We start from the raw sequence: 27302 nt of genomic DNA on the forward strand, positions 1-27302 counted from the left end.
CTAATCATTTAGTTTACGGACAGAATACTAAGGGAAATATTTAATCTACTGAAATAATATCTTGAAGTCCTCTCAAGCATATCAGAAGTGCACATCCACACGCGAACTGCCAGGCTGACTGATATGATCCTGAGGGCCTCCTAGAAGCCAGCCCCCTTAGGGAACCTTGTTATTCACAGATGGTCCATGGACCAGCAGCACCAACACTATCTGACAGCTTGCTAGAGATGCAGATTCCCACCCTAGTCCTCCCAAATCAAAATCTCAAATAATAAGATCCCCAAGTAATTCATATGCACATTAAAGTTGAGAAGCCCTGTGCTAGGCAACTCTTCGTTTTATAGAAACCAAACCAATCTAGTTATGATATTCTTGAAAGTAATAAAAATGCTTAAGAAGCAAATAAAAACTAAACCAGATCTGTTGCTGTCAAGTCGATTCTGACTGACAGCAACCCTACAGGACAGAGTAGAACTGCCCCACAGAGTTTCCAAGGAGTGCCTGGTAGATTCGAACTGCCGACTTTTTGGTTAGCAGCCATAGTTCTTAACAACTATGCCAACAGGGTTTCCTAAGAAGCAAATAGTTTCCCAAATTCCAGCCTTTTCATACTCTGGGTCCCCAGCCTTGTCAATGTCAGAGGTACAATCGCCCTTCTAGCATGCCATCCCTGCTATGAAGGTACATCAGCATGGGTCAAAGCACAAGAAGAGGACTATGACCCTGGAGGTGGAAGGAGAAGAGAGATGCTAAAGTTTCCTCTTCTGGGTGGCCGGTGTGCAAAGGGGGTCCTTGGGCTATCTCTGGCTCACTACAGCTTGCTTTCCTCTGGACTACTGGGCTCAGTCTGCTTCACTTCTAGACAAAAGAATCCTTTCCTCTAGCTTTTTCACTGCTTTCTCTTGCCTAGTAGTAGAATTCAGAGGGCCTAAATCTGAGTGTAGACAAGGGATGAAGCTTCACCTGTCTCTAATCTGGACATTATGCCCGGGAAATAACAGAACCCTAAAGCTCACAACAAGATGCCCAATGCTTAGGCTGCGTTCTCCAGAGAAACAAAACCAATGAAGCCTGCCTATCTCTATCTCATCTATTTATCTACCTACCTACCTAGTTTATCTAATCTATCATCTACCACCTACCTACCTAGTTTATCTAATCTATCATCTACCTACCTACCTAGTCTATCTAATCTATCATCTACCTACCTACCTAGTCTATCTAATCTATCATCTACCTACCTACCTATCTATCCATCTCTCTATCTCAAGAAAATGGCTCACACAATTGTAAAGGTTGGCAAGTCCCAAACTCATGAGTTAGGCATCAGGCTGGAGGCTTCTCCTGACTCATGTAGCTGCAGGAGCTGATGAACCCAAGATCGGCAGGTCAGATGGCAGGCTGCTGGCTCACGGGCTGGGGAGACTGACAAATCCAAGATCAGGTAAGACAGCAGGCTGCTGGCTAACAGGCTGCAGAGGCCAACACAACCCAAGATGGGCAGCTAAGATGGCAAGCCACTGGCTCACAGGCTGCAGACGCTGACAAATCCCAAGATCAGCAGGCAATACGGCAGGCCGCTGGCTCAAGTCTCAAGAACTGGGGGTCAGATAATGATGAGCCACATGCAGAATCCAGACCAAGCAAGCTAGCTTTTCCAGAATAGCCAAATATATCTCGGATGCAGGCCACATCCCAAGGAAACTCCCCTTACAACTGATTGACTGATCGCATCAGATCACATCATAGAGGATGACTACATTATTACATAAATGCCAAACCAAGGAGAATCATGGCTCAGCCAAGTTGACACACAACCGTCACCATGACAGTCCACCCATGTCAAGTTGGCACCTGTACACAACTCCTTAAACTATATGCAATCTCTGAATAAAGACAATTACAAAGTTACACTTCGTTTAATGTGACAGAACACGTGTACAACCAAAAATGTGCTAGCCCTGTTTATGTTTTATATTTTATAAGTGAAGAAAACAAAAACTCTTGATGCTCATATACAAGGAAGTAATACTCATTAAAAACTACTGTCCTCGTTTCTTTTACTGGTCACATGGCTGTAACAGGTATTTAGAACTACCTTCTTCCACCACCCATTGCACACTCTCTTTACCCTCAGTAAGCACCTCAGCTGGTCATGGTTCTTTGGTGGTGGGGTGACCCAAACCTTCATTCCTGAAGGGTCTGGGCCATTAGTAGTCATATTGGAATTGGGTTGCTATAGTTTTCCATTGACTTTAATCACAGGGCATGGTAGTATTAAGAGATGCCCTAAGGGATCTCCTATATTCCAGGTATACTCTTTTTTACCTCCATTATGCTGAGTCAGAATCGACTCGACGGCACTAGGTTTATGCAACATCAACCTGATTTCCCCCTGGTAGTCAGTGTCAATCACACCAGCAAATATGGTAACTCCCTTCTTTGCCTGTTGATCTACAGGCATGAGGAGCCCAAAGTGGCCGAGTGTCATTTTTAACTTCCAGTTCAATGGAATCCATGTTGTGTCTCCAGATGGGAGCATTCCTCTTTTTGGAACTAAGACCTCTAGACCTATAGAGCATAGGGTCACAGGGACAGAAAGCAAAAATTTTGCAAGTATGTTCGTAGGGGTAATAGTGAGTGGTGCTACTCCCATCTCCACCACTTGATTCCTGGAACTGTGAATTCTGGTTACGGGATAAACAGCACCATATATTGGACTCTGATTTACACCATATACAGCCTCCTGGAGAACACTGTCCCAATCCTGCAAATTGTTGCCACCTAGCTGACACCATAAGTGTGTCTTTAGAAAGCCATTCCATCGTTCTATCAATCTAGCCACTTCAGGATGATGGGGAACATGGGTAAGACCAGTGAATTCCAAGAACATGGGCCCGTTGCCATACTTCATTTGCTGTGAAGTGAGTCCCTTGATCCGAGGCAATGCTGTGTGGGATACCATGATGGTGGATAAGGTATTCTGTGAGTCCACATATGGTAGTTTTGGCAGAGACACTGTGTGTCCAAAAAAAAAAAAAACAAAACCAAACCCATTGCTAACAAGTCGATTCCAACCCATAGTGACCCTATAGGACAGAGTAGAGCTGCCCCATAGAGTTTCCAAGGAGCGCCTGGTAGATCCGAACTTCTGACCTTTTGGTTAGCAACCATAGCTCTTAACCACTATGCCACCGGGGATTCCACACTGCGTGTAGGCAAGGCAAATCTGTATCCAGAGTATTTGTACCAGCAAGAATGAAACGCTGCTCTTTCCATGATGGAAGTGGTCCAGTGGAATCGCCTCAAGGAATGGTGCAATATCAGGCCACAGTGTTGGTCTCTGCTTCTGGCAGATTGGGCACTCAGCAGTGGCTGTAGCTAAGTCAGCCTTGGTTAGTGGGAATCCATGTTGCTGAACCCATGCATAACCTCCATCCCTGCCACCATGGCTACTTTGTTCATAAACCTATTGACCATTGATGGGAGTAGCTGGGGAAAGAGGATAACTTGTTTCCACAGAATGTGTCATCCTTTCCACGTGACTGTTAAAATCCTCCTCTGCTGAGGTCACCCTTTGGTGAGCATTCATATGAGACATAAATATCTTCATTTCATAGGCCCATTCAGAGACATTTATCCATAGACCTCTTTCCCATACCTCCTTGTAACCAATTTTCCAATCATGTTCCAAGATCCTGGCCATCCAGCCAAACCATTGGGCACAGTCCATGAATTGGTATACAATTGCCCATCTGGCCATTTCTCCTTCCAAGCAAAGTGAACAACCAGGTGCACTGCTGGAAGTTCTACACATTGGGAGGATTTTCCTTCACCACTGTCCATTAGGGAGGTCCCAGAAAGGGGTTGCAGTGCTGCTGGTGTCCAGTTTTGAGTGGTGCCTGTATATCGTGCAGAACCATCTGTAAACCGGACACAAGTCTTCTCTTAGTCAAATGATCATAAGGAACTCCTCATGAGGTCATAGATGCAGACAGGGAGAGGGCAGGAAAAGTGAGAGAAGTGGAGACCACGGGAATTTGGGCCACTTCCTAATGAAGCTTACTTGTGCCTTATGCTTATAACTATGCTTCACTTTAGAAGGTCTTGTTCGAGCCAGATCTCATATATACCACTTCTATTTAATGATGGAGTGCTGCTGCGTATGTCCAACTTTATAACTCTGTGGGTCGAACAACACCCAGTTCATGGTGGGCAGCTCAGGCCACATGGTAACTTGGTGGCCCATGGTTAAGTGTTCAGTCTCTACTAAGGCCCAGTAACAAGCCAAAAGCTGATTCACAAAATGAAAGTAGTTATCTGCAGAGGATGGCAAGGCTTTGGTCCAAAATCCTGAGGGTCTGCACTGTGATTCACCAATAGGGGCCTGCCGAAGACTCCCAACAAGCATCTCTATCCGCCACTGACACTTCAAGCACCATTGGATCAGCTGGATCATATGCCTCAAGTGGCAGAGCTGCTCGCATGGCAGCCTGATCCTATTGCAGAGCCTTCTCTTGTTATGGGCCCCACTTAAAAACTAGCAGCTTTTTGAGTTGCTTGATAAATAGGTCACAGTAGCACACTCAAATGAAGCATATGTTGCCTCCAAAATCCAAAGAGGCCCACTAGGCATTGTGCCTCCTTTTTAGTTGTAGGAGGGGCCAGATGTAATAATAACTTATGCTTCACTTTAGAAGGAATATCTTGACATGCCCCACATCCCTGGACTCCCAGAAAATTCACTGAGGTGGAAGGTGCCTGAATTTTTGTGGGGTTAATTTCCCACCCTCTTGCATGCAAATCTTTTACAATAACTCATTGACACTTCTTCGTTACCAGGTCCAGTCAGCATAACATTATCAATGTAATGGGCCAGTGTGAAGTCTTGTGGAAGGGAAAGGCAATCAGGGTCCCTGCAGACTAAATTATGACATAGAGTTGGAGAGTTGATATACCCCTGAGGTAGGCAGTGAAGGTGTACTACTGGCTCTGCCAACTGAAGGCAAACTGCTTCTGGTGTTCCAGAAGCGAAGTCAAGAAAAAGGCATTGGCCAGATCAATAGCTGCATACCAGGCACCAGGAGATGTATTAATTTGCTTAAGTAGTGAAACCACATCTGGAAGAGCAGTTGCCACTGAAGTCACCACCTAGTTAAGTTTACAGTAATCCACTGCCATTCTCCAAGATCCATCTGTTTTTTGCACAGGCCAAACAGGTGAGCTGAATGTAATGTGGTGGAAATCACCCCCCTGCATCCTTCAAGTCCTTGATGGTGGCGGTAATCTCTGCAATCTCTCCAGAAATGTGGTATTGCTCTTGGTTTCCTATTTTCCCAGGTAGGGGCAGTTCTGACAGCTTCCACTTGGCGTTTTCTACCCTAATAGCCCTTATTCCACTTGTCAGAGATCCAGTGTGGGTGTTCTGCCAGTGGCTGAGTATATCTATTCCAATTATGCAATCTGGAACTGGGAAAATTACTACAGGGTGGATTCAGAGACCCACTGGACCTACTGTAAGACAAACCTGAGCTAAGACTCCATTGGAAACCCTGGTGGCGAAGTAGTTAAGTGCTACAGGTGCTAACCAACAGGTCAGCAGTTCAGATCCACCAGGTGTTCCTTGGAAACTCTGTGGGGCAGTTCTACTCTGTCCTATAGAGTCACTATGAGTCAGAATCAACTTGACGGCAGTGGGTTTTTTAAAGACTCCATTAATAACCTGACCTCCATATGCCCCCACTCTGAGTGGGCTACAGTGACTTTTTGGGTCTCCTGGAGTTAGCATCAGTCCAGAGCCAGTATCCAGGAACCCCTGAAAAGTCTGATTATTTCCTTTTCCCCAATGAACACTCACTCTTGTAAAAGGCCGTAGATCCCTTTGGTGAAGACTGGGAGAAATATTAACAGTATAAATTTTTGGCAGTGTAGTGGGGTCCTTCCTCAAGAGGACCCAGCCTCTCCTTCATTCAAGGGGTTGTGGGTTTGTAAGCTGGCTCAAGTCTGGGAACTGACTGAGGGGCCATGAGTCTATTCCGGCTATTCAAGTTAGACTACCATTCACTTGACCTAGAATTCTGCTTATACAGATCAAGTAAATATGCAGTGGATTTCCCATCTATTTCGATCCTAGAAAACCATGACTAAATAGTCAATGCCATAAGTCCACATGAGTCAGGCTATTCTGATTACTACTTTGACTCCCTTGTCCATTATGATAATCACACCCACTTTGTCAATCGAGTGCTGCCACTTGGCCCCTACCATCACAGGGTCCAATCAGCCTCACTGTAGTTAACCCACTGCCATTAAGTCAATTCTGACTCATAGTGACCCTATAGGACACAGCAGAATTGTCCCGTAGGATTTCCAAGGGGTGGCTGGTGGATTCAAACTGCCTATCTTTCGGTTAGCAGCCAAACACTTAACCACTGTGCCACTAGGACTCCCCATTGTAATTAGGTGTCTTAATTTGGTTAGGGTAGTTCCCCCTGACAAATCTGATTTACATAAAACAGCAATCACAGCCCTCTTCAACCTCTTCAAGGATGCTGGGACTCCTTTCATAAATTTGTTCCTCACCAGTGTGGTAAAAGGTATGTCCTCTGGGCACTCCACGCGTGGGTCTGTGGGTCTAACCTTATAAATCCACTAACATGCCTTTGGATACTTTCTTCTACAGCATACCAAGGCAGGTCTGGTACTTCAACTTGATTTAGCATAGGCCACCGCATAATCCATGCTTCAGCGACCCAACCAAACAATTAGATCCTTTCCTAAACTCTCGAGCTGAAACCTTAAATGAAGAATATGTGCTTAGTGGGCCCATATCAATAAACTTAGACTGATCTATCTTTATACTTCCTTGTACCATTATCCCACACCCTTAATTGCCATTCCCACACATATTCCCCAAGTGTCTGTTTGTACATATTAAAAAAGTCAAGCAGTTTTTTTGGACTGTAGCATACCTCCTCCTGGGTCACACTTTGTAATTCACCTTTTGGCACTCGGTGAGACTTAAGTCTAGTTATAGGTCTAGAAGCCAAAATGGGTGGTGGGGATCTGTTTTCAGAACATTCAGCGTTGTCTTGTAAGGCATCTGCCTCGGGCGATGCCCCAGGCAATGATAGACACAAAGGCTGTTTAGACCCAGCTGGGTTAATTTCATCAGATGGGGGTGGAAGGGCTAATGGTTTTATTGGGGAGGGTGGCTTAGCAGACAAACACAGAGTAATCTCTTCAGATGAGAGTGAGAGGGCTGGTTCTGTTGGCAGGAGTGATTCAATGGAATTTAGGGGCTCAGTGTCCCTAGCCTTCTGATATCTGTCCATATGTCCCCATCCCAAGCTTCAGGATCTCATTTCTTCCTAATCAATGCCCTCACTTTAACTTCAGACACCACTCGAAGTTGGGAATTCAGTTAGCGTTACTACGAGAAATAAGGCTTTCTTTCCAGGTACGAGTGGAAACTTTTAGGTCATTTATGTACTGCTTAAGCTTTGAGTCTGAAGCCCTGAACTCACCTCTTTATTTCACCACTTTGTCTAGCAAAAGTAGGACCGACCAACCAACCAGCTTCCTTATACTTCTCATTATGACAAAACCGTAGAAAGGTATCAAGCATGTCATCGCCCAGAGCCTCGGCTCTCACCAATACCTTATCTACTGGTGGTGATTTAGTGTATTTCTATTGTCACCTCACACCATGGATTAGCAGTGCCCTCTTTACTACTGAAAGCAGAGTCATCAACATCTTTAAGAATAACCAGACTTGAGAACCAATTTAGAAAACTCATCCTTAAAATTCTGTTTCTCTAGAACCCCTCTCAGTACCAAACGTCTTAGGCTGGGTTCTCTAGAGAAGCAAAACCAGTGAAGAGGACAAATATAAATACATATCTAAAGGAGAGAGACTGAGAGATTTATCTGAAGCAAATGGCTCACGCTACTGTAGAGGCTGGCAAGTCCCAAATCCATGGGCCAGGCATCAGGTTGGAGGCTTCTCCTGACTCACATAGCTACAAGGGCTGACAAACTCATGATTAGCAGGTCAGACAGCAAGCCACTGACTCAAAGGCGGCAAAGGCTGATAAATCTCAAGATTGGCAGGCAAGATGGCAGACTGCTAGCTCATAGACCACCAGGCCACAGAGGCTGATAAATCCCAAGATCAGTAGGCAATACAGCAGGCCGCTGGCTCAAGTCCCAAGAACTAGAGGTCAGATGATGATGCAATAGATGAAGGAACCAGAGCAAGCAAGTGAGCTTTGCCAGTACGTCCAAATATATATTGGATGTAGGCCGCATCCCTGAGGAAACTCCCCTTACATTTAATAGCTGATTGCATCAGATCACATCATGGAGGATGGTTACATCATTACACAACACGCCGAATTACATCATTACACAGCTTCCAAACCAATCATGGCCTAGCCAAGTTGACACAAAACTCTAACTATCACACCCAGAGTAGGTGACCACATACAGCTTTATAAAAAAGATGTTTTTTTCTTGAAGAATCCTGTACACATGAGATACATTTACATTAGCTCCTAAGAGTTTAAATCGGAAAGTTAAGATCCTGGCCATCTCCTTGTTGAAAGGTAACATTACTACCTTGCTGGCTCAAGCTCTGCCTAGCACAGAAGTAAATAATACATCAGTCAATGGTTGCTAATGATCCAGATATCCCCTCACTGATTTGGCCTTACTATAGAGAGGGAGTGAGGGTCGTAACTGTACCCAGGCTGGGGGATTCTAAAGCTGAGGAAAAGGCCTCTATTTTAACCAGTTCAATTTTCAAGGCACAATTAACCTTATCAAAAAAAAAAAAAAATTGCTGTCAAGTTGATTCTGACTCATAGCAACCCCATAGGACAGAGTAGAACCACCCCATAGGGTTTCCAATTTGCGGCTGGTGTATTCAAACTGCTGACCTTTTGGTTAGCAGCCAAGCTCTCAACCACTGCGCCATCAGGGTCCTGATTAACCTTAGTGATCTTGAAATCTGGAGCCCTGCCCCCAGTTCTTGTTGAGACAGAATGATCATTTCTGTGACATGTGTAGTGAAGAGGAGCCACAGACAAGGCAGAGAAGAAACAGCAAAGGCTTAAAGGAGTAAGAGAAGATAAAGGAGGAAAAGAAGAAAACAAGGAGGAGAACATCAGAAGGAAATGCAGGAGTTGGAGTGCCTCATGGCAGGGGCCCCATCCCACAGGACCTCCAATGACAAGGGTGAGTGGTTACGTACTGATGGGTCACCCACCGATGAGGATCATGGGCCGGTTCTTCATCTGGGAAATATTGAACATGCCTGGGGTAAGGGAAAGGTGGGGAGGGAGAGAAAGAGGGTGGGAGGATAGTTCACTGACGTGAACAGATGGACATAAGTGGTATGACAACCACCTGTATATGTTCAAAAATAGCTCCCACATGTATAGTGCAAGGTCGTCCATGACAGAATCCAGAGAACAGTCTATGGACACCCAGTACCCAGCCCGCCCTAAGCAGAAGGCCAGGTATGGGATGAGAGAGAGGCAACAGCACCCCCCTTTCCCTCGCCCAATAAAACTGCTCAAGAGAATCCCAGCGCCTCTCTCCTGTGCAGCCTCTGCTATGCCAACTTCCCCAAGGAAGGAGAGCCATCACTATACCCCAAGTCCAGAGGCCCAAGAGGACAATACTGCGTCCCACTAGCTTCCTCCTCAGCTTTCCTTTGTCCTCTCACACTACAACTATGGCCCCCTCCCTCCTGCTAACAATGGCCCCCTCCCCATCCAGCCCAGCCTTCCCCATTCCTGGCCTGTACCTGCGTGCTGCCGCTTCTTCCTGCCCACGGCAGCCCCAATGATTCTCAGCAGCTCTTCCTCGGAGGCCCCCATTCGCAGGTGATCCCGTAGAGATACCTCTGAGTTCCCAAAAAGGCAGACCTGTAGGGGTCACCATGGGGGTGAGGACAACCACGTCTCCTTCATCCCTCAACCTTGGCCACCCAGCCTCTAAGCACCCACCCGTAGAGTCCCCCATGGGCTAAGCATGAGTGCCCAGATCTCCCCTGGTAGGTTCATACTCCAGGCAAGACTCACTGGCAACTGGGAGACAGACGGTGCAGACAGAGGAGTCAGAGAGGCTGGAAGGGCAGGAAGTAAAGCCAGGCATCCCAAGGCCTGTATCTGACTTGTGGTTATGTTTCATTCAGCTTGTGTAGTGTACTTTAAAGAATAAACAGTTGTCAACAGAGATAGCACATAAAAATCCAGATTTGCACCTTTTCCAGAGACATTCAATGGGATGGCCCCTTTATTGCCGTGAGAATGGACCCTAATCAGTTGGAGCTGAGTCCTGGCCAACCACTTCGACTACTTCATTCCATTTCACCTGTCCCCTCCTGGTCCCTCACTCATGTACATTATTTACCTTCCCTGACAGTTATTTGAGCTTGGGGTACCCTTACTGGTATCTTAACCACAGAGGGCTGGTGGATATGGCATCTTGAGGTCAAACTTGACCAAACACTCTTTCTGTGAAGAGGCTTAATTGGGTGTTATGGGGGCTGAGGGATGGATGAGCCAGTCCCAGAAATCAAGGTACCTACCATCCTTCCAAGAACCCTGGTGGTACAGTTGTTAGGTGCTCAGCTACTAACTAAAGGATCAGCAGTTGAACTCACCAGCCACTCCACAAGAGAAAGATGTGGCAGTCTGCTTCCATAAAATTAGAAACCTCTGTCCTATAGGGTTCCTATGAGTCAGAATCGACTTGATGGCAGCAGATTTTGGTTTGGTTTATAACCTTTCCACAAAATCTTATAAAGCACCTATTATGCAACAGTTTTGTATAAGGCATTGGGGATACAGAGACAGAAGAACATTTGGGAGACTCTTGAGGACACAGCCTACCAGGGAAGATAAGACACAAATGAAATCTAAGACAGAAGATATAACCAGTACACTATACTGGCTATTCACTCCTCGCTTCCCCCACCAGACCCCGGGTTCCATTCTCTGCTCTTGTTTGCAACCAGGAGGCTACCTGCTGTGGGCTATAACTTGTGGGTTCCCTTCCAGCTGGCTTCTGCCTGGGTTTGGCCGATGCGAGATCAGAGGGTGAGAGGAAAGGAAGGTTGTGGTATTTTTTCCTTGCTTCTTCCCTGATTGGCATCTCTGCTCCACAACTATGGCTCCAGCCAGGTGGCCTCTTCTCCAAGGCCCCAGCTTTCACTGGGCGCCAGTGACATGATTTCCTCCCCTTCCCCTTCCAGCAAAAAAGTAACAGCTTTTTGCTATTGCTTGTCCCTAGTGTCTCAACAATCCTTATTGATTACCTTAATCCTGCACCATAAAGACCCTCTTCATTACATTCCTTCAGAAATTCACCTTCCATTTCCTGCTGGGACCCTGATTGATACAGACACTACCTATAGTCCAAATCAATCTATATCTCCAGCCTAGAAAAAAATCCCCTATATTTTCAACAACCTGCTGGATGGTTCCATTTGGATGTTCAATTTGATACATTAAACTCAACCCACCATCACCCTTCCAATCCTAACCAGGCCAAGGCCAACTGGCCACCTTGGCACCCTCCTTTTCTCCTTCCGCATACATTACCATTAATTCTTCCCATCTTCACCTCACACTCCTAAATATCTGAAACATTGCTAAATGGCCATCTAATCTGTTGTCCTATCTCCAAATCCAACCTGTAGGTTATTCTTCCTAAAACATTGGTGGGGGCTCATGATTCTCCCTTGCTCAGAAACCTTCCCTGTGCTTTATTGTCAACAGAAAATATTCTCTGTCTTTTATCTGGGCATTCAATGTCCTCCACAATGTGGCCTCACAATAGTGATTTTAATCTCCCCTTGTCAAATTGGTTCAAACTCCAAATATACACTCTTCTCTCCCCTTACTTCTACCTCATCCATTCTTCAACGCTCACCAAGGTCTACAAAGCTCCTCCTCAAGGTCCATAGACCACAGCCTGTCTGACTGCTCATCTGACAAAGATTCGTGTGCTGCCATACCTCATCTCTAGTTTGTTCTTTAGTAGTCTTTACACTCCTAAGGGAATTGCCACGTCTTCTGACATCCCCCACAGGGCTGAGCACATTGCACATGCTTATTAGCTCTGAAGTAAGTGAGGAATGAATGCTGGTTTCAGAGCTAAGCCCTGGCCTGGTAGGAGGGGCCAAGTAGGCAAAGTGCCCCCTAGATGGGTCACCCATTACCCTTCCCCTCTGGTAGCTAAATCAATTGGAAGCTACTCTAGGGACCCAGTGAAGGAAGGAGTCAGGTTGAGAGTTCCACAGGGGCCATGAGTTCACCCTCACCTGCTACTCTCACAGTCCTCCCAAGTCTGATACTATTTTACCATCTACCCTTTGGGCCCAGCTAGTATCCCCTCCAATCAGAAGCACAGGTAGGAAGAGATATTCAGAACAGAGGTAGCAAGGGGGTCTTGTGGAAGAAGGGACACTCACCTTAAGGTTCCCATCAGCTGTGATGCGCAACCTGTTGCAGGTCCCACAGAAATGCTCAGACATGGACGTGATGAAGCTGATCTGGCCTCGGAAGCCAGGGATCTTAAAGGCCTAGGGGGAAAGGAGGGGAAAATGGGCAGTGGAGGGACAGAAAAGAGCTACTGAACCTAAGCCCTCACTTCCTGTCATTGGAACACTTACTCCATACTCCTCGCCCAGAGGAGCCCCTTGGAAGGTAGTGCCCAAGGCCCTGCGGGCAACAGAAGACTCCAGGTACGATGACCCATGAGCAATCTGAAGCAGGCAGTGACAGCTGCCTGTGCCTGGCCCACCTGCAGGGAAAACCTGTAAGGTTGATGAGCCCTGTGGGCAGCATGTCCAGAGGATGCCTCATGGAAGTCCAGGATGAGCACCCCCCTGCAACACTTACTGGTCCTAAGATAAGTTATTTAACCCTGCCAAGTCTTCTTCTTTATCCATCAAACAGGGAGGTTGTTGGGATGGCACTGTAATGCCTTCTGCTTAAGCTGCACCATCCCACACCACTGCATTCCAACCTCAATTTCGGCCCTCCCCTACAGTGGAGGCACACCCTTCCTCCCTGTCTAGCCCTCCTCTTCCTGCTTCCCAACCTTGGCTGTGCTGGACTCTTCCTCCGGCAGCTTCTCCAGCTCAGGCCACCGCTGCTGCACTGTGTCCAACATCTCCTTGTAGCTGACCATCTTCTTGAAGTTCCACTTGTTGCCTGTATTTGGGTGGGGGAGGCAGGAGGAATGATTGAATCACGGAGTGGAAGGGGCCACAGAGTCAAGTCCATCCTCTTACACAGCATAGGAATCAGCTCTCCAGCCTCTCCCATGGGAAGTCATGAGACCCTTGACTAAAATGGGTGCATCAAATCATACCCACAATGGCTCTGAGGGGCCTCCCATGCCCCATTCACAGCACAGGGGCCTTCCTAGTCCCCTCCCACCATCCCTGGAACTATTCCTACACACACAGCAAAGATTCGGGGTCAGCAGCACTCACACTCAGCCCTTCCCACCACCCTCAGCATGTACCAATGCCATACAGCAGTCAGCCTGCCACACCCTCAGTATGGCCCTGGTCACGCTCTACTGACAGACCCAGCCTGCCCCACCCTCACGTCACTGACCATCAAAGGGCATGTATTCTATGAAGCGTACGTCCAGGGGGAGCCCCTCAGTCAAGGCCACAAAGTCCAGGAGTTCATCCTCATTCAGGCCTCGCATCACCACACAGTTCACCTGGCCAGGGACAATAGCACCATGAGGGCTGGCCCGCTTCTTTTCTTCTATGTAAATGACTTATGTGGGTCTGGCACATGCCTAGGCACTCCACTGGGGGGCCCATTCATCGTTTCCCCCCAGTTCTTCTTTAGCTGGGGAATTCCATGGGGTCAGTGATTTTCCTCCCCTCCCTGGTAGGGGGCAAGGACTGGATGCGACTGGGGAGGAAGTGGTGATAGCAGGGTGCACTTGTGCTGCCTGGCCAGGGCCAGGAGCTGTCAAAGAGGCCAGGAGCTGGGAGTGGAAGGCCAAACTTTTGGGGGGCTGGGAGTAGTGTAGAAAGTCAGAGTGAGCAATAGTGGCACATACTCACTTTCACAGGGTTGTAGCCCAGCTCGATGGCCTTGTGGATGCCCTCCATGACCTTGTGGAAGCCTGCAGTGAGGAAGAGAAAAAGAAGGTCCATGAACCTCCTCCCATTCCTCTCCTCCTCCATCCCTCAAACACAGGGAAGCACCTAAACCTATGAGGGGCCTTAGAGACCACCTAGCCTGGGAGTCAGCCAGTGTTTTCTGTAAAAGGCCAGATAGTAAATATTTTAGGCTTTGTATGCCAAGAGGAAAAATATTATGTAGGTATACGTCATAAAGTTGTTATTGACAAAATTCAAAATACAATAATTAAGTACAATTTTTTGTAATACAGGTCTACAAAAAAGAAAACAGAATGGGGGTGGAGGGTAAATTTTGCTTAATTGGAGTTCAAAGTTAATGTCCCCTATCATCAAATTGATTCCAAATATTCATTTGTAAAATCCATTTGCAGCTCATGGGCTACACAAAAAAGGCAGCTGGTCAACCTGGATTAGCATCTGATCCAAAAAAGCCCCCAAGGGTGTGGCTACAGAGAGGAGGGACATTTAGCAAAGGCAAAGGAGGAAGAATAAATGCCTAAGCTTTATCTACAACTCAGAAACCAAGAGGGAGAGACCAGACCCCTTGCCTGGCACCTCCCACATGTTCCCTAAATACCAGCGGCATCTGATCACCTCTCCTGCGGACGATGAACTCAAACTTGGCCGGCACCAGGGTATCTAGGCTGATGTTGATGGCACTGAGACCAGCCTTCTGAAGCTGGGGCAGCAGCCGGGCAAGGTTGACACCATTGGTGGTGACGCCGATGGTCCTCAGCCCTTCCAGCTGGTGGAGCTTGGCTATAGGAGAACAGGAAGGGGTGTTAGAGTGCTTGTTCTTGGTGAGGCCGGGAGGAGGGCTGGAAGGTAAGTGTCTTTGTCTAAACAGGATGAGTGGCCAAGAGGCTCTCTGCAGACTTCTGTTAACCAGGATTGTCTTAATAAGAAACATAATAACAAAGGCAAAAATAACCAAAGCATTAAACCCTGAGTGTTCTCTCTATGTCAGATGCTCAGCTGAGGGCTTTGCATACGTTAGCTCATTGAAGTCTGACAAAATAATTATCCCCATTTAATAGGTGAGGAAAGGTAGCTCAGAGAGATTAAGAAAATTGCTCAAAGTCACATAGCAAGCCAGAAGAACAGCTAATAGTCCCTGGTGGTGCAAATGGTAAATGCACTCAGCTACTAACCAAAAGGTTGGAGGTTCAAATCCACCCAGAGGCTCCTCAGAAGAAAGACTTGGCAATCTACTTCCAAAAGATCAGCCATTAAAAACTGTGAAACACAGTTCTACTCTGACACACATGGGGCTGCCATGAGTTGGAATCAACTTAAAAGCAACTGGTTAGTTTGGTACAACACAGACAATGCCACTGACTAGAATCTTCCAGCCCCCAAACATGGCACTTCTGACAAACCACTTGAATGTCTGCCTCTTTGTGCAGAATTGGTTCCGCTCTGCTTGAGAGCAGAAGCCAGAAAAGGAAATGCCCAAGCAAAGCTGAACTGAGGAAAATGCATCAGATTACAAAATTGATACCCAGTTTAGGGAGGGGTGTGTAGAAATGCATACCTTCATGGTGTAAGACTAAAATTACATAATCTTTCTGGAGGGAAATTATGTATATAAGGCCTTGGAACTTTATAATGCTTTTGACCCCAAAAGGCTTTCACTTCTAAGAATTTAATCTAGGGAAATAATCACGGAAGTGAACAATATTTATCTATAAGGATGTTTATCACAGAACAACACACAATAAATGAAAGTGAGGAATAATACAAATAGCCAACAGTAGAAAACTGGTTAAATTATGTTTTCTCTGGATGATGCAGTATGATGCAGGCAAAAATGATTCTGTAAAATAATATATTAGGGGCTGAGAAAGGCACAAGCTATATGAAGTAGAGAGAGCAGGTCATAAAATAGTAAAAACTAGATGCAGAGACAAACCAAAATGTTGACAATGGTAACAAATGGGCAGTAGCAATGTTCTTTTTGCTTATCTGAAATAAATATTTATTTTTTACTTTTGTGATAAGAAAATGAAAGTGTAAAAATAAAAAGCTGTTCTTTTTAAAAGAAAGAAAAGAGCTTCACTGTGGTTCTGTCAACATGGAAAATTAGTAGTGGTTGTTGGCTCCCTCTGCCAAATCAGCCCTGGAGAAACTATTGAGGGAAATGTAGAATCCAGGAACTTAAAAAAAAAAAAAAAATCTTGAGAAACTCATAAGAAGATAGATGGTTGTTTTAAACTGGTATGAGGGAGGAGATAGTAGTCTGGGGTGAAGGCAACTGGCAGAGAATGTGAGCAAGTAAAGGAAGGCAAGAAGTTTAAGCTCTGTTCTTGCCCACACCCACTAATGCCTCCGAACAATCATTGTCCCTTCACTGAAGAAACTTGTGGAAAAGGCCCAGAGAACTTGGCTCGGAGAACTCAGTTAGGAAACTAGTACCAGAGTTAAACTCAGGGAAGCTGCCGAAGCTCCGCTGGAAGAGGAATTGAAGACAACAGATAAGGACTGACAAGCCTCAGGTACTCCCTCCTTCCCCTCCCTGTCCAGTGCCCCAAGACTGGTAGGTGGATTAAAATCAAGGGTGCTTACAGCCTTCCAACTCCGCTTCTCCCTGAGGGTTTGAAGGTGAAAACCTGCAGGACGTCCAAGTTACACATCTCTAGGGGAAGCCACTCTCATCATAATCTAAGTGAATAATATCTCCTGGAGTTTTGCAGTGCACAACCTGTGTGGTCTCACATGACAAAGCTGGTTGTTTGGTGGGATGATAACAGACGTGTGAACAACTGTGATATTCTGGGGCCTGAGGCTCTCCTGTCCTTGGGCTCTAAGGGCCTATCAAAGACTGGGATCTGACCTTAGTTAGACCTTTTCCTAGTAAGCAATGCCAGACAGACTAGCTGATGCCCCCAAGGAGTATAACTAACCTATTTCCCACACCCCCCACCCCCCCAAAAAAAAGCCTTGTAAAATATATAACAATGGAAGAAAAAGTATTAAAACAGGCAGACCAAGAATATAAGCAAACATGACAAATGCAGTTAAAAGAAAATAACGGTATGAGACATAATTTTTAAAAATTTTAAAAAGAAACAATGGGAAATATTAAAACATCACTGTGAAATAAAGAACACAAGAAATAAGATAAATTATAAGACGGACACAGAAGGAGAAAATGGTGAGTAGGAACATCAGACTGAGGAGCCCACCCAGGAGGAAGAAAAGGGCAAGGATAAAAAATCACAATACAATTTAAGAAAAATGGAGGCTATGAGTAGAAGGGGCAACACCCAGATAATAGAGGTCCTGGGGTGGGTTGGGGCAGGGTGGCCTAAAATGGAAAGAAGTAAATATTAAAAGAAATAATGGAGAAAATTTCCCTCAAATTTAAGATAAATGGCTTAATATCAACTTCACTGAATGTCAATAAGACAGAGGAGGAAAAGCCTATTCTAAATACATTATAAAACCAAACCAAACCCAGTGCCTTCCAGTCGATTCCGACTCATAGGGACCCTATAGTAAAATTTAAGAAAGTCAGATACAAAGACAACACTTGAAGTTTCCAGAGAAAAAGAACCTATTATTGTTATGTTAATGAGCCAAAGGTGGCTCCAGGTTACTTATTTCTTCACGCAAGCTGAGGCCCACTAGCCCAAAACAGCCTGCTGGCACCAAACTCAAATTTGTGCACATCCAATTGTTTTAAAGATAGCCCAAATAAACATAATTTTAGCCAGTTAGAGCCTGCTTGCTTTATATACTCCAAGAAATTGTACCCAACATCTGGTAAGCATGTATAATATAAAATCCTGTAGTTACAAGGACCCTAAATTGCTGCTGCCTCTGGAGTTCTCTGATCCAGAGACTCCCCACCTTGCTGCAGGACATCACATAGGGACATGTAAGCTTCCCCCCTCCCTCGTCCTCTTCCCTGTGGATTTTTCATGCCCTCTTCCCCTTCTGTTGCCTCTGGCAAAGCCCCTCCTGAGAGGGAGGGGGCCCTGCATGTGGCTGTCATTCCATCGCCCCAATAAACAGCTATCTCATGGTCATATCTTTTTCCTTGATTAACCCCCCCTTAAAAAAAAAACACCAAACCAAACCAGTTGCCATTGATTTGATTCCAATTCATAGCGACCCTATATGACAGAGTAGAACTGCCCCATAGGGTTTCCAAGAAGCAGCTGGTAGATTCAAACTGCTGACCTTTTCGTTAGCAGTGGAGCTCTTAACCACTGTACCGCCAGGGCTCCAGATTCCCTCAAATTTCTGTACAAAGAGCAAGAACCATACTGACATCAGACGTTTCTTAATAGCAGTACTGGCTATAAGATGACAATGGGGTAACATTCTTAACATAATTGAAAGAAGGAACCCTGAACCTAAAATTTTATATGCATTTAAATAACATAAAACTATTATTGTACAGAAACATTATAAAAATAGTAGAGGTGGGGCCAAGATGGCGGACTAGGTGGATGCTACTGCGGATCCCTCTTGCAACAAAGACTTGGAAAAACAAGTGAATCGACCACATACGTAACAATCTACGAACTCTGAACAACAAACACAGATTTAGAGACGGAGAACGAACAAATACGGGGAGGCAGCGATTGTTTTCAGAGCCTGAAGCCAGCGTACCAGTCAGGTGACCTTCGGAGCCCGATTCGGGGCAGAGCCCAGGGGGGCAGACGGCACAGACAAGAGGCCCAGCCCTAGACCCTGAACTCATTCCGGGAGGGGGCCCAGCCGGTTCGCGCGGGCCGCGTGGCGGCACAGCCGGTGGGAGAAGTCCCCGGGAGGCAGCAATTGATCTTGGAGCAGGGAGAGCAGCGCCCCAGCCGGGGAGCCATCCCGCCGGGATTTTAGTGGGCATGGGCGTGGCATGAGCGCGGGGAGCAGCTACATCCCCCTGAATTGACCCCGGGGGGGGCCCAGCAGGTTCGAGTAGGCGGCGCCCAGCCGGTTCGCGCCGGCGGCGCGGCAGCGTAGCTGGTGGGAGAAGTCCCCTGGAGGCAGTGACAGGTCTTGGAGTGGGGAGAGCAGCGTCCCACCCGGGGAGCCGTCCCGCCGGGATTTTGGCGGGCACGGGCGTGGCGTGAGCGCGGGGAGCAGCTCCATCCCCCTGAATTAACCCCGGGGGGGTCCCAGCTGGTTCGCGGGGGCGGCGCGCGACGCGGCTGGTGGGACGGGGAGTCCCCGGGAGGCAGCGACTGATTTTGGAGTCGGGAGTGCACCGTCCCAGTAGGGGAGCCTTAACCTAGGGGGTGGGGCTGACAGCGGAGGATCTGACCATGACTCCAGAGGGCCAGACCCCCTGGGGGCAATCTCCACACAGACAATACACATAGGCGACGCGCCCCGTGGAAATCTCAGATATAATAGTCATTCCAAGCAAGACAAGCAACTCTGGCTATATTCTGAGGTGCTACTCTCCTAGCTCTCTGATCCCTCCCCCACCCTCTCCAGGCGGCTCCATTAACATCCGAATAGCCTGAGCCAGAGGGAGAACTCTGATAGGGATCTGACTGCATTTTTTTTTAGCGGATTTTCTGGAAAAACTAGTTTCCCAGTGATGGCTCGGAGACAGCAGTCCATATCAAACCGCATAAAGAAGCAGAAGATGACAGCTTCTCCAACCCCCCAAACAAAAGAAACAAAATCTTTCCCAAACGAAGATACAATCCTGGAATTATCAGATACAGAATATAAAAAACTAATTTACAGAATGCTTAAAGACATCACAAATGAAATAAGGCAGACTGCAGAAAAAGCCAAGGAACACACTGATAAAACTGTTGAAGAACTCAAAAAGACTATTCAAGAACATAGTGGAAAAATTAATAAGTTGCAAGAATCCATAGAGAGACAGCATGTAGAAATCCAAAAGATTAACAATAAAATTACAGAATTACACAATGCAATAGGAAGTCAGAGGAGCAGACTCGAGCAATTAGAATGCAGACTGGGACATCTGGAGGATCAGGGAATCAACATCAACATAGCTGAAAAAAAATCAGATAAAAGAATTAAAAAAAATGAAGAAACCCTAAGAATCATGTGGGACTCTATCAAGAAGGATAACTTGCGAGTGATTGGAGTCCCAGAACAGGGAGGGGGGACAGAAAACACAGAGAAAATAGTTGAAGAACTCCTGACACAAAACTTCCCTGACATCATGAAAGACGAAAGGATATCTATCCAGGATGCTCATAGAACCCCATTTAAGATTGATACAAAAAGAAAAACACCAAGACATATTATCATCAAACTTGCCAAAAACAAAGATAAACAGAAAATTTTAAAAGCAGCCAGGGAGAAAAGAAAGGTTTCCTTCAAGGGAGAATCAATAAGAATAAGTTCAGACTACTCAGCAGAAACTATGCAGGCAAGAAGGGAATGGGACGACATATACAGAGCACTGAAGGAGAAAAACTGCCAACCAAGGATCATATATCCAGCAAAACTCTCTCTGAAATATGAAGGTGAAATTAAGATATTTACAGATAAACACAAGTTTAGAGAATTTGCAAAAACCAAACCAAAGCTACAAGAAATGCTAAAGGAGATTGTTTGGTCAGAAAACCAATAATATCAGGTACCAGCACAATACAAGGTCACAAAACAGAACGTCCTGATATCAACTCAAATAGGGAAATGATAAAAACAAACAAATTAAGATTAATTTAAAAATAAATAAATAAATAAAATAATACACATAACAGGGAATCATGGAAGTCAATAGGTAAAAGATCACAATAACCAAAAAGAGGGACTAAATACAGGAGGCATTGAACTGCCAGATGGAGAGTGATACAAGGCGATATAGAACGATACAAGTTAGGTTTTTACTTAGAAAAATAGGGGTAAATAATAAGGTAACCACAAAAAGGAATATCAACTCCATAACTCAGGATAAAAGCCAAGAAAAACTTAACGACTCAACTAACATAAAGTCAAACACTATGAAAATGAGGATCTCACAATTTAATAAGAAAAACGCCTCAGCACAAAAAAGTATGTGGAAAAATGAAATGGCCAACAACACACATGAAAAGGCATCAAAATGACAGCACTAAAAACTTATTTATCTATAATTACGCTGAATGTAAATGGACTAAATGCACCAATAAAGAGACAGAGAGTCACGGACTGGATAAAGAAACACGATCCATCTATATGCTGCCTACAAGAGACACACCTTAGACTTAGAGACACAAACAAACTAAAACTCAAAGGATGGAAAAAAATATATCAAGCAAACAATAAGAAAAAAAGAAGAGGAGTAGCAATATTAATTTCTGACAAAATAGACTTTAGACTTAAATCCACCACAAAGGATAAAGAAGGACACTATATAATGATAAAAGGGACAATTGATCAGGAAGACATAACCATATTAAATATTTATCCACCCAATGACAGGGCTGCAAGATACGTAAATCAAATTGTAACAGAATTGAAAAGCGAGACAGACACATTCCACAATTATAGTAGGAGACTTCAACACACCCCTTTCGGAGAAGGACAGGACATCCAGTAAGAAGCTCAACAGAGAAACGGAAGACCTACTTACAACAATCAACCAACTTGACCTCACTGACTTATACAGAACTCTCCACCCAACTGCTGCAAAATATACTTTCTTTTCTAGTGCACATGGAACATTCTCTAGAATAGACCACATATTAGGTCATAAAACAAGCCTTTGCAGAGTCCAAAACATTGAAATATTACAAAGCATCTTCTCAGACCACAAGGCAATGAAACTAGAAATCAATAACAGAAAAACTAGGAAAAAGAAATCAAATACTTGGAAAATGAACAATACCCTCCTGAAAAAAGACTGGGTTATAGAAGACATCAAGGAGGGAATAAGGAAATTCATAGAATGCAACGAGAATGAAAATACTTCCTATCAAAACCTCTGGGACACAGCAAAAGCAGTGCTCAGAGGCCAATTTATATCGATAAATGCACACATACAAAAAGAAGAAAGAGCCAAAATCAGAGAACTGTCCCTACAACTTGAACAAATAGAAAGTCAGCAACAAAAGAACCCATCAGGCACCAGAAGAAAACAAATAATAAAAATTAGAGCTGAACTAAATGAATTAGAGAACAGAAAAACAATTGAAAGAATTAACAAAGCCAAAAGCTGGTTCTTTGAAAAAATGAACAAAATTGATACACCATTGGCTAGACTGACTAAAGAAATACAGGAAAGGAAACAAATAACCTGAATAAGAAACGAGAAGGACCACATCACAACAGAACCAAATGAAATTAAAAGAATCATTTCAGATTACTACGAAAAATTGTACTCTAACAAATTTGAAAACCTAGAAGAAATGGATGAATTCTTGGAAAAACACTACCTACCTAAACTAACACATTCAGAAGTAGAACAACTAAACAGACCCATAACAAAAAAAGAGACTGAAACGGTAATCAAAAAACTCCCAACAAAAAAAAGCGCTGGCCCGGATGGCTTCACTGCAGAGTTCTACCAAACTTTCAGAGAAGAGTTAACACCACTACTACTGAAGGTATTCCAAAGCATAGAAAATGACGGAATACTACCCAACTCATTCTATGAAGCCACCATCTCCCTGATACCAAAACCAGGTAAAGACATTACAAAAAAAGAAAATTTTAGACCTATATCCCTCATGAACATAGATGCAAAAATCCTCAACAAAATTCTAGCCAATAGAATCCAACAACACATCAAAAAAATAATTCACCATGATCAAGTGGGATTTATACCAGGTACGCAAGGCTGGTTTAATATCAGAAAAACCACTAATGTAATCCATCACATAAATAAAACAAAAGATAAAAACCACATGATTTTATCAATTGATGCAGAAAAGGCATTTGACAAAGTTCAACACCCATTTATGATAAAAACTCTTACCAAAATAGGAATTGAAGGAAAATTCCTCAACATAATAAAGGGCGTCTTTTTTTTTACAGCCAATATCACTCTAAATGGAGAGAACCTGAAAGCATTTCCCTTGAGAACGGGTACCAGACAAGGATGCCCTTTATCACCGCTCTTATTCAACATCGTACTTGAAGTCCTAGCCAGGGCAATTAGGCTAGACAAAGAAATAAAGGGTATCCGGATTGGCAAGGAGGAAGTAAAGTTATCACTATTTGCAGATGACATGATCTTATACACAGAAAACACTAAGGAATCCTCCAGAAAACTACTGAAACTAATAGAAGAGTTTGGCAGAGTCTCAGGTTATAAAATAAACATACAAAAATCACTTGGATTCCTCTACATCAACAAAAAGAACACCGAAGAGGAAATAACCAAATCAATACCATTCACAGTAGCCCCCAAGAAGATAAAATACTTAGGAATAAATCTTACCAAGGATGTAAAAGACCTATACAAAGAAAACTACAAAGCTCTACTACAAGAAATTCAAAAGGACATACTTAAGTGGAAAAACATACCTTGCTCATGGATAGGAAGACTTAACATAGTAAAAATGTCTATTCTACCAAAAGCCATCTATACATATAATGCACTTCCGATCCAAATTCCAATGTCATATTTTAAGGGGATAGAGAAACAAATCACCAATTTCATATGGAAGGGAAAGAACCCCTGGATAAGCAAAGCATTACTGAAAAAGAAGAAGAAAGTGGGAGGCCTCACTCTACCTGATTTCAGAACCTACTATACAGCCACAGTAGTCAAAAGAGCCTGGTACTGGTACAATAACAGGCACATAGACCAATGGAACAGAATTGAGAATCCAGATATAAATCCACCCATGTATAAGCAGCTGATATTTGACAAAGGACCAGTGTCAGTTAATTGGGGAAAAGATAGTCTTTTTAACAAATGGTGCTGGCATAACTGGATATCCATTTGCAAAAAAATGAAACAGGACCCATACCTCACACCATGCACAAAAACTAACTCCAAGTGGATCAAAGACCTAAACATAAAGACTAAAACGATAAAGATCATGGAAGAAAAAATAGGGACAACCCTAGGAGCCCTAATACAAGGCATAAACAGAATACAAAACATTACCAAAAATGATGAAGAGAAACCAGATAACTGGGAGCTCCTAAAAATCAAACACCTATGCTCATCTAAAGACTTCACCAAAAGAGTAAAAAGACCACCTACAGACTGGGAAAGAATTTTCAGCTACGACATCTCAGACCAGCGCCTGATCTCTAAAATCTACATGATTCTGTCAAAACTCAACCACAAAAAGACAAACAACCCAATCAAGAAGTGGGCAAAGGATATGAACACACATTTCACTAAAGAAGATATTCAGGCAGCCAACAGATACATGAGAAAATGCTCCCGATCATTAGCCATTAGAGAAATGCAAATTAAAACTACGTTGAGATTCCATCTCACACCAACTAGGCTGGCATTAATCCAAAAAACACAAAAGAATAAATGTTGGAGAGGCTGCGGAGAGATTGGAACTCTCATACACTGCTGGTGGGATTGTAAAATGGTACAACCACTTTGGAAATCTATCAGGCGTTATATTAAACAGTTAGAAATAGAACTACCATACAACCCAGAAATCCCACTCCTCGGAATATACCCTAGAGATACAAGAGCCTTCACACAAACAGATATATGCACACCCATGTTTATTGCAGCTCTGTTTACAACAGCAAAAAGCTGGAAGCAACCAAGGTGTCCGTCAACGGATGAATGGGTAAATAAATTGTGCTATATTCACACAATGGAATACTACGCATCGATAAAGAACAGTGACGAATCTGTGAAACATTTCATAACATGGAGGAACCTGGAAGGCATTATGCTGAGCGAAATTAGTCAGAGGCAAAAGGACAAATATTGTGTAAGACCACTATTATAAGATCTTGAGAAATAGTAAAAACTGAGAAGAACACATACTTTTGTGGTTACGAAGGGGAGAGGGAGGGAGGGAGGGAGAGGGTTTTTTATTGATTAATCAGTAGATAAGAACTGCTTTGGGTGAAGGGAAAGACAACACTCAATACATGGAAGGTCAGCTCAATTGGACTGGACTAAAAGCAAAGAAGTTTCCGGGATAAAATAAATACTTCAAAGGTCAGCGGAGCAGGGGCGGGGGTCTGGGGAACAGGGTTTGAGGGGACTTCTAAGTCAACTGGCAAAATAATTCTATTATGAAAACATTCTGCATCCCACTTTGAAATGTGGCGTCTGGGGTCTTAAATGCTAACAAGCGGCCATCTAAGATGCATCAATTGGTCTCAACCCACCTGGAGCAAAGGAAAATGAAGAACACCAAGGTCACACGACAACTAAGAGCCCAAGAGATAGAAAGGGCCACATGAGCCAGAGACTTACATCATCCTGAGACCAGAAGAACTAGTTGGTGCCCAGCCACAATCGATGACTGCCCTGTCAGGGAGCACAACAGAGAACTCCTGAGGGAGCAGGAGATCAGTGGGATGCAGACCCCAAATTCTCATAAAAAGACCATACTTAAGGGTCTGACTGCGACTGGAGGAATCCCGGCGGCAATGCTCCCCAGACCTTCTGTTGGCACAGGACAGGAACCATTCCCGAAGACAACTCATCAGACATGAAAGGGACTGGTCAGCGGGCGGGGGAGAGAGATGCTGATGAAGAGTGAGCTAATTAAATCAGGTGGACACTTGAGAGTGTGTTGGCAACTCTTGTCTGGAGGGGGGATGGGAAGATAGAGAGAGAGGGAAGCTGGCAAAATTGTCACGAAACGAGAGACTGAAAGGGCTGACTCAATAGGGGGAGAGCAAGTGGGAGAAGGGAGTAAGACGTATGTAAACTTAGGTGTGACAGACTGATTGGATTTGTAAATGTTCACTTGAAGCTTAATAAAAATTAATTAAAAAAAAATAGTAAACATTATAAAAGCTACTCTCAGGCATCCCATATTTACTCAGATTTGCCATAAAAAGACCAACACTGAAACACTTTTATTGAAAATACTCAAATCAGAAGAGAAACAAATTCAGGAAATCATGCAAGAGTTATGGGAATTAAGGGTAATCAAACACCTTGGTAAAGTTTGCCACTATCTTAAAAGACAGGGAGTATACTCACAAGAGACATTCAAGGACAGACTATTCATAACAACCCAGAAGTGAAAATCTAGAAAATGTCAACAATAAGGCTGAGGGGAAGGCTGGAGAAAATCAAAGGGCGTAAGAGTGTGCTCAAGTTCCTGTCCTGTGAGGGAAAAGAAGGGAGATCATTTCTTAAAAGACAAAAAGAATGACAAATCAAAAGATTTTATAGAAACATATCCAAATGTTTCAACAATCACAATAAAGGGAAACAAAATAAACTCACCAGTAAAAAGACAGAGATGATTAGATTTGATAAAAGAAACAAAAGTTTACTATTGTGCCAATACAAAAGACATACCTAAAGCATGCTGTTGTTAGTTGCCATCAAGTCAGCTCTGACTCAGGGTGACTACTTTATGTATAAAGACAAGGAAAGGTTTAAAGTAAAAAGATAAAAACAGATATAACAGTCATACTAAAACCAAAGGAAAGGTGATATAACGTCAGTAAAAATATACATAGACCTTAGGACAAAATGTACCATTAAGGAGAAAGAGATCCACTACATAATGGTAAAAGATTCAGTTTACCAAGAAGGTATAATGATTCTAACTATGAATCCAACAAAATACATATGAAGTAAAAAGTAATCAAACCCTTGGCAGAAGATAACAAATCTACCCATTGATTTATTACTGGCTGGCCAAGCAGATAGCCAGCAAAGATAGAGATAACACAGAGGTTTGAACAATAAAATTAATAAGCTGGAATCAATGAACAAATATAAACTTCTCCATTCAATGATTAGAGAACAAAGATTTGTCTCAAGCACACAGAACTACCAATGTACTTGATTATAAAGCAAGGCTCGATAAATTTTTAAAAACAAGTATCATACAGATAACATTCTTTAATCGCCATCCAATTAAATTAGAATTTAATAATAAAATGATAAATTAAAAATCCGCATACACTTGCAAATTAAAATCATTACTTCTAAATATCTCATGGATCAAAGAACAAATTATAATAAAAAATAACAAAATACTTAAAACTAAATTTTATAAATGCAGTA

At 43.9% G+C, this 27302-nt stretch overlaps 1 protein-coding gene across 3 annotated transcripts in view; it reads right to left on the reverse strand.

Moving 5' to 3' along the window:
* The window catches only part of MOCS1 (molybdenum cofactor synthesis 1), a 56471-nt gene that overhangs the window by 3129 nt on the left and 26040 nt on the right, over positions 1 to 27302 (reverse strand). The window contains exons 4-10 of one of the 3 annotated variants that reach the window (XM_049891406.1): positions 14783 to 14947; positions 14108 to 14169; positions 13641 to 13752; positions 13117 to 13229; positions 12485 to 12595; positions 9812 to 9932; positions 9269 to 9316 (exon numbers count right to left, since the gene is read on the reverse strand). In XM_049891406.1, coding sequence (XP_049747363.1) covers positions 9269 to 9316; positions 9812 to 9932; positions 12485 to 12595; positions 13117 to 13229; positions 13641 to 13752; positions 14108 to 14169; positions 14783 to 14947 — 732 coding nt within the window. Of the gene's footprint in view, positions 1 to 9253; positions 9317 to 9811; positions 9933 to 12484; positions 12596 to 13116; positions 13230 to 13640; positions 13753 to 14107; positions 14170 to 14782; positions 14948 to 27302 lie in introns of all 3 variants that reach the window. The other 2 variants (XM_049891416.1, XM_049891412.1) reach the window with 2 other exon arrangements.

Source organism: Elephas maximus, chromosome 1 (genome assembly GCF_024166365.1).
Source record: "Elephas maximus indicus isolate mEleMax1 chromosome 1, mEleMax1 primary haplotype, whole genome shotgun sequence".
NCBI lineage: Eukaryota > Metazoa > Chordata > Mammalia > Proboscidea > Elephantidae > Elephas > Elephas maximus.